This window comes from Oncorhynchus clarkii, chromosome 6 (genome assembly GCF_045791955.1).
Source record: "Oncorhynchus clarkii lewisi isolate Uvic-CL-2024 chromosome 6, UVic_Ocla_1.0, whole genome shotgun sequence".
Taxonomy (NCBI): domain Eukaryota; kingdom Metazoa; phylum Chordata; class Actinopteri; order Salmoniformes; family Salmonidae; genus Oncorhynchus; species Oncorhynchus clarkii.
Genome location: NC_092152.1, coordinates 64,983,286 through 64,990,328, shown reverse-complemented (window position 1 = coordinate 64,990,328; position 7,043 = coordinate 64,983,286). Strand labels below are relative to the sequence as shown.

Sequence of the window (7,043 nt, the reverse complement as noted above, 5' to 3'; positions counted from 1 at the left end):
AGAACCCGAAATATAAACTTGTTTTACTCCATTGTTTGTTAACAATGTACCTGTAAATGAACACTATGCTCCAAAACAACATGGTTAAAACTAAAAATGTTATCTCATGGATGAGCAGTCCTTGCATCCATGTCTAAGAATATGGGTGCTTAACCATTCTCCAGCCCCATCCCTCAGCTGTTTACCAGGTGAGGGATGAGATGGATACACCGAAGACTTTTAGTTTTCAGTAATAACACTTTCTGTGGGGCAGCCCATTACACTTATAAACTCAATAGGGCAGCCGCCCATTATCATGGCGACTGCACAAAAGCACATTCAATTTCTAATATATCACCTTTTAACTAGGCAAGTCGGTTGAAGTAATTCTTATTTTACAAGGACGGCCTAAGAACAGTGGGTTAACTGCCTTGATCAGAGGCAGCACGACAGATTTTTACCTTGTCAGTTTAGGAATTCGATATCGCAACCTTTCAGTTACTGGCCCATCGCTCTAACCACTAGGCTACGTGCCGCCCCAAGTTCAATAAGTCAATTTGTTAACGGAGATGGAGAAGTCTAGTGTCAATTCAAAGTTGTAATAAATGCATTAATAAGTCTGACTTCTGTTTCTTCGTCATGTTAGCTTGGTTATACATACACCTGCCAGTAGATGGCGATAGTTTTAGTGAGTGATCATTGTGATTGCTTTACATAAACAAGCCAGTAGATGGCGCCTAGTAGCCTACGTGATACAGTTATGTAACACATTTGGAATTTTACCCCTAGACTATTGTCGTCAAAGATATAGACGGACCCGTCATAGTCTAGTCTGATATAAGCTATTCTAGTTGATAAGGGACCACTGTACAACATAACAGCCGATAGCCTTAATAGCTGATGCTATGTCTCAATTCCTCATCGGCAAGAACGGGACTGAATCACCCGAACCTGTCAAAGCAGAAGTAACAGGTACGTAGGCGTATCCCTTTATGTACTAAAACCCGATCTTTCAAGGTAGATCAGTGTTATTGCTATTTCAGTAAGTTATTTTCCTATTTTCTAATGACTTGCATAATAAAAATATTACTTTCTTCTGAGCAATTTTACTTTTTACTTTGGCACATTCTGATTAATCTCACATGCAGTGTTTCCAACTATTGTTCAGTGACATCTGCTATTGGCTCCGCTAGAAGTCGCTAGATGACGGTTTGCCGTTGCCGCGACGACGTGACAGCACCAATTTGTCTTGCTCAAATCAAATCAAATTTTATTTGTCACATACACATGGTTAGCAGATGTTAATGCGCGTGTAGCGAAATGCTTGTGCTTCTAGTTCCGACAATGCAGTAATAACAAGTAATCTAACTAACAATTCCAAAACTACTGTCTTGTACACAGTGTAAGGGGATAAAGAATATGTACATAAGGATATATGAATGAGTGATGGTACAGAGCAGCATAGGCAAGATACAGTAGATGGTATCGAGTACAGTATGTACAAATGAGATGAGTATGTAAACAAAGTGGCATAGTTTAAAGTGGCTAGTGATACATCTATTACATAAGGATACAGTCGATGATATAGAGTACAGTGTATGCATATGAGATGAATAATGTAGGGTAAGTAACATTATATAAGGTAGCATTGTTTAAAGTGGCTAGTGATATATTTACATCATTTCCCATCAATTCCCATTATTAAAGTGGCTGGAGTTGAGTCAGTGTCAGTGTGTTGGCAGCAGACACTCAGTGTTAGTGGTGGCTGTTTAACAGTCTGATGGCCTTGAGATAGTCCCCGAAGTAGCGTTTTCGACCGCTCTCTCGTCGCACCTCCCTCTCTTTGTGCTTTTCTGCCTGTGTGTTCGCAGTTGCTTTGATTTCTGTTACACAGACAGCTTCTCCCACTCGTTTGCTGCCGAATTGATTGGGAAAATATGGAGCGAGATAGCTGCCAAAAAGTTGAACATATGTATTGTTAGGATCTTAAGAAAATCATATGGAAAAAGCCATGCATGAAACGTAAACGTTAAATTAGATATGTAAATGTAAAAACCCAAAGTTACGAATATGAATGAACATTTACACTTTCAATTCTTACTTTGTCTCCCTTTACTTGGTTACAGATCTTTCTTTTTTGTATCCGTGTGGGGCTGCTGTGGTATAGCCAAGGGGTCCCAAATAGTCTTGACCATTTATAGCCTATTCTTATTGCCAGATCTGTTTTCCTTATCAGCCACTGCACGTGCTGCTTCAACTATTTTGTAAAAAAAAAAAAAAAAATGTAAAGACTATATTTAGAGGCCTGTGAGCTAGGATCTCTTAAGTGTAGCCCTATAATAAGTTATAAAACACAACTAGAGTTTAAAAAAATAATTCCGGAAGACATCAGTACCCACAATGATAGCCTAAATTGAAATGCTTACAAGTTGTAGGCCTATTTTTGCTGTAAACCTTCATTGCAAAATAGTTTGTTTTAATCAATTATTTGGTGACGTGATTATATTTAGTATAGTTTTATAAAAAAAAATTACAATTTACATTTTTTTCAAAATCACCGAGGCGGCTGGTCCTCCCCTTCCTCCTGAGGAGCCTCCACGGACACACATATACACATATACACACATATACATATATATATATATATATATATATATATATATATATATATATATATATATATATATATATACAGTATTTGAGGTATAATGAACCTCTAACGTCAACTTTCAACAATTATCAAATTTGCCATTCAAAAAAATATATAGGCTGAAGGTCAAACTTTTTCAGGGATCAGCTCCATTTCTACATTGTTTGGTTTATCACATTAGAATATGGTAAAAATGATAACATGTATTATATGTATCTTCTGTGCTTGCAGGATGTGTCCCCGAGTGGCTACAAGGGACATTGCTGCGCAATGGGCCTGGTCTCTTTAAAGTGGGAGACACTGAATACAACCACTGGTTTGATGGCATGGCCTTAATTCATAGTTTCACCTTCAAAGATGGTGAGACCGGAACAAAACATGATACATTTCCACAAATGGTAAATAATTTCCAACTGGCTGAATAGCACTGCAAATCTTTGTGTTTTACAGGTGAGGTGTACTACAGGAGTAAATTCCTGAGGAGTGACACCTTCAAGAAAAACACTCAGGCAAACAAGATTGTTGTTTCAGAATTTGGGACAATGATCTATCCCGATCCCTGCAAAAACATATTTTCAAAGTAAATCGATTTTTAAACATGATTTATAGTTTATTTGTTTTTGATTTTACATTTCCCTTACATGAATGTCCACACACAATATATCTCGACAAACCTAACCAAAAACACATAATACATGATGCATCTTGTCCTTTTTTCAGAGCCTTCTCCTACCTTCTCGCTGCCATCCCTGACTTCACAGATAACAACCTGATAAACATCATTAGATATGGGGAGGACTACTATGCCTCATCAGAAGTCAACTACATGAATCAAATTGACCCAATTACCCTGGACGTAATTGGAAAGGTAAATTAAAATCGGTTGAAATGATCACTGTTGTCCATTATGTTTTATCGCTTGCTTTATATTCTCCCTTTGCCTGTCCTGTAAACACAATCTCAGATGAACTACAGGAATCACATTGCTCTGAACTTGGCGACTGCACACCCTCACTACGACGATGAGGGAAACACCTATAACATGGGAACTGCCCTCATGAGGTTTGGCATGCCCAACTATGTCATCTTCAAGGTTCCAGTAAATGCATCAGGTATCGGAACATTTTAATTTGGGGGGTTCCTGGCCACATGTTAGGGTAAAAACCTCCATGAATGATTACACATTTAAGTGTTCACAGGACAGTGTTCTTTCCCTCTCCAGATAAGGAGCATAAGAAGCCTGCCCTGCGGAAGGTGAAGCAGGTCTGCAATATACCGTTTCGTTCTACCCTCTTCCCCAGCTACTTCCACAGCTTCGGCATGACAGAGAATTACATCATCTTTGTCGAGCAGCCATTCAAACTGGACATCGTCAGACTGGCCACAGCTATATTTAGAAGCGTCAACTGGGCCAGCTGCCTCAAATACGACAAAGAGGACATTGTAAGCTACACTTGTCTGATCACAACCTCATGGAAAGTTCATTTTTATCTTCAACCAACAATCAAACTTCTTACATTCTCTCTGGTGATCCCCTTGGCCATTCTTTAGACTCTGATCCACCTGGTCGACAAGAAGACTGGGAAGGCTGTGTCCACCAAGTTCTACACCGATGCCCTGGTGGTTTTCCACCATATCAACGCCTACGAGGACGACGGCCATGTAGTGTTTGACATGATCACCTACAAAGACAGCAATCTGTATGAAATGTTCTACTTAGTGAACCTGAGAAAGGAAACGCATGAATTCATTGAGACCAACAAGGTCAACTTCTCCCCACCAATCTGCCAGAGATTTGTCTTGCCTCTCACTGTTGACAAGGTATATATTGATAAGACTCCAACTTCCCTGTAAATGCATGAATACGCTGGTATTAAATTCTGTTACACTTTACATGAAGCAGCTCCTTATGAACAGTTCAAACATTCCTTGGCACCTTAAAGAGGGAGCCATAGAGCATAATAGGCATTAAAGCATGAGAGGTTGTGATATATTGTGAATATATCAGATCTAGAACTGATCAGGGCCTGTGATATTTTGCTTAATTAGACATTTTCATGAACTAGCTATGAATTCACATGTTTTCAAGGCAAAATAAGCTTCATATGAAGCCTGTTCAAATGAAATGTTACGATTACATGTTTATACAACTAAAGATTGGATGCGTGTATGTTATAGGATACTCCAAATGGAAATCTGTTGAGGCTCAAAGGCACAACAGCCAAAGCAGTGATGCAGAGAGATGGCTCGCTGTATTGCCTGCCTGAAACAATATTTGAAGGTGAGACGTTGATATCAACTGAACATCAGTGATCAGTATGAATTATATACCACTGCATGAAGAGGTCAAATGCTACGTTAGTAAAAGTGGAGTCAAGCAGTTGTTAGTCAAATAGTTTTTTTTTTTTTTTTATGGAACATTTCGTAAATACATATTTATCTCCATTTGTACACAAACAGGTTTGGAGTTGCCAGGGATGAACTACAAATTCAATGGCAAGAAGTACCGTTATTTCTATGGCTCAAGAGTGGAGTGGACTCCACACCCAAATAAGGTAGTCTCTTACCAATGTATTCTCCTTAACATGGGAGAAGTGGGTCCTCTTCATTTCTCACTGACAACATGCTGCTGTTTGTGCTATTAATACTTACACAGATTGGGAAGGTGGACATCGTGACCAGAAAGTACATTGAGTGGACAGAGGAGGACTGCTACCCCTCTGAGCCTGTGTTTGTTGCTTCACCAGGAGCTGTGGAGGAGGATGACGGTGAGAGGCAGTAGGCCTACTTCTGCACAACAAAAGCATTTAATCAGCTCTGTCACTATAAAACGGTACATTTATTTTTCTGTTTTCAGGAGTAATTTTGTCCTCAGTCGTCTCACTCAATCCAAAGATATCCCCCTTCATGCTTGTCCTTAATGCCAAAACCTTTGAGGAAATTGCTCGTGCCTCAATTGACGCCAGCATTCACATGGATCTGCATGGACACTTCATTCCCACACAGAGCACCAACTGACATAGCCAGCAGAGGGCAGGATTGTACCGTAACATTGTAGAGGGCAAAGTATTGTTCCCAACCATGGAAAGTCAATGTCTGTGCCCCCATGGAAATTCAATGAGCATCATGAGCATAATAAACAAAAATTCCCATTAAAATCATTCTGTTTAAAGTTGAGATCTGTTTTGCGTGGGCTGCGTCTCAATCCACCACATCCGCTGATGACTGCCTTCCGCATCTGCGGTAGGAGGCAGAGCTTCAAGATCATGTCTAGATGGGTTACAGATTGTCAAATTGACATCTAAGGTGATTATTTTAGCATTTTAGCTAACACTAACCCCTCTCTTAACCTAATTCTCCTAACCTACTGTATAAGTTCTAAACATGATACGAAAAGTAAATGTTTTTCCATGTATGAATCTGTTATTCAACGTGTTTCTAAAGGCTAATAGCAGTAAGAACGAATTCAAATTTTTGTTGCTTTATCCACAACTCTTGATGTTTGTAGAGGAACCAATCTATCCCCACAAAATACAAATATGTACAAAGAATATTACTGAAAAACTAGAAATATGTTAAGATCAGTTAGTATGATAGTGTAGCTCCCCTTCCCCCATGGGAAATGTGGTTTGACTCTGGGACTTCGCCTGCACTAATAAGAGATACACTAGCTATCCCTCAGCGCCAGGCATGCAGTGAACAAGAAATTGGCATAGGCTAGCATGGTACCAATGGCTTACAAAATATAACATATTAGGTAACCTGGTGCAATCTCTAGGATGGGATAAGACTAATCATGATATACAAGTATAATATATTGGGTAACTCAGTGCAAATAACTGCTATTATGATGTCTTACCCCCGACCTTACCTCACAGCATAGACACAATACAGAGATGCTTTTATTTAGACGGTTGTCTTTGAAAATAATTTGACTTTTCAGATCACTGCAAAGTTATCACATTTTGCTATTTACATTTACTGTGCATGAGAAGCCATTTGGACAGCTTCACACAGCAAAAATGAAATCACCCAAGACAGACTGTTTATTGTAACTGTGGAGTAATTACAGTAAAGTCTTGTGACTACTATCCTTACACTATTTTTCTCCCCCAAAAACTTGTCTCAACATGGCACTTACAGTAAGGAGAAGGCTTACCTTAGTCTTGTCCTTACATTTCAGACAGCAGAATGAATGGAAGAGAGGCTTTTCAGTCTTACAGGCAGTGTCACAGAGTTCACGGAAATCAATTTCACAGGCCTGTCTTAACCAACTGCATAATAAAAGTGTTGACTGACATAAATATGCAACCATAACTGTAATTCTTAGAATGTTCAAGAGACGTAACAAAGAGAGACCAAAGATTAGGCCTACTATCTGGAACAGAGTTTATAGCCAAGTACATCGATGCAT

The 7,043-nt window shown here is 39.2% G+C and overlaps 1 protein-coding gene across 1 annotated transcript; it reads left to right on the top strand.

The window, feature by feature from the left end:
• The first annotated feature begins 704 nt into the window (after nucleotides 1-704).
• LOC139411447 (beta-carotene oxygenase 1, like) lies at nucleotides 705-5,806 on the top strand. Its single transcript, XM_071157831.1, has 11 exons — nucleotides 705-951; nucleotides 2,861-2,989; nucleotides 3,080-3,209; nucleotides 3,350-3,497; nucleotides 3,594-3,741; nucleotides 3,852-4,072; nucleotides 4,181-4,450; nucleotides 4,808-4,910; nucleotides 5,090-5,184; nucleotides 5,286-5,397; nucleotides 5,487-5,806. Exons 1-11 carry the CDS (start codon nucleotides 885-887, stop codon nucleotides 5,645-5,647), a joined length of 1,584 nt encoding a protein of 527 aa, XP_071013932.1. The 5' UTR covers nucleotides 705-884; the 3' UTR covers nucleotides 5,648-5,806.
• The last annotated feature ends 1,237 nt before the right edge of the window (nucleotides 5,807-7,043 follow it).

Excerpts from the sequence above, each read along its gene's own strand:
- LOC139411447 (XM_071157831.1), top strand. The coding sequence starts at position 885 with ATGTCTCAATTCCTCATCGGCAAGAACGGGACTGAATCACCCGAACCT. Across the intron at positions 2,990-3,079 it reads TAGTTTCACCTTCAAAGATG|GTGAGGTGTACTACAGGAGT; the intron begins GTGAGACCGGAA and ends TGTGTTTTACAG. Across the intron at positions 3,498-3,593 it reads CCCTGGACGTAATTGGAAAG|ATGAACTACAGGAATCACAT; the intron begins GTAAATTAAAAT and ends ACACAATCTCAG.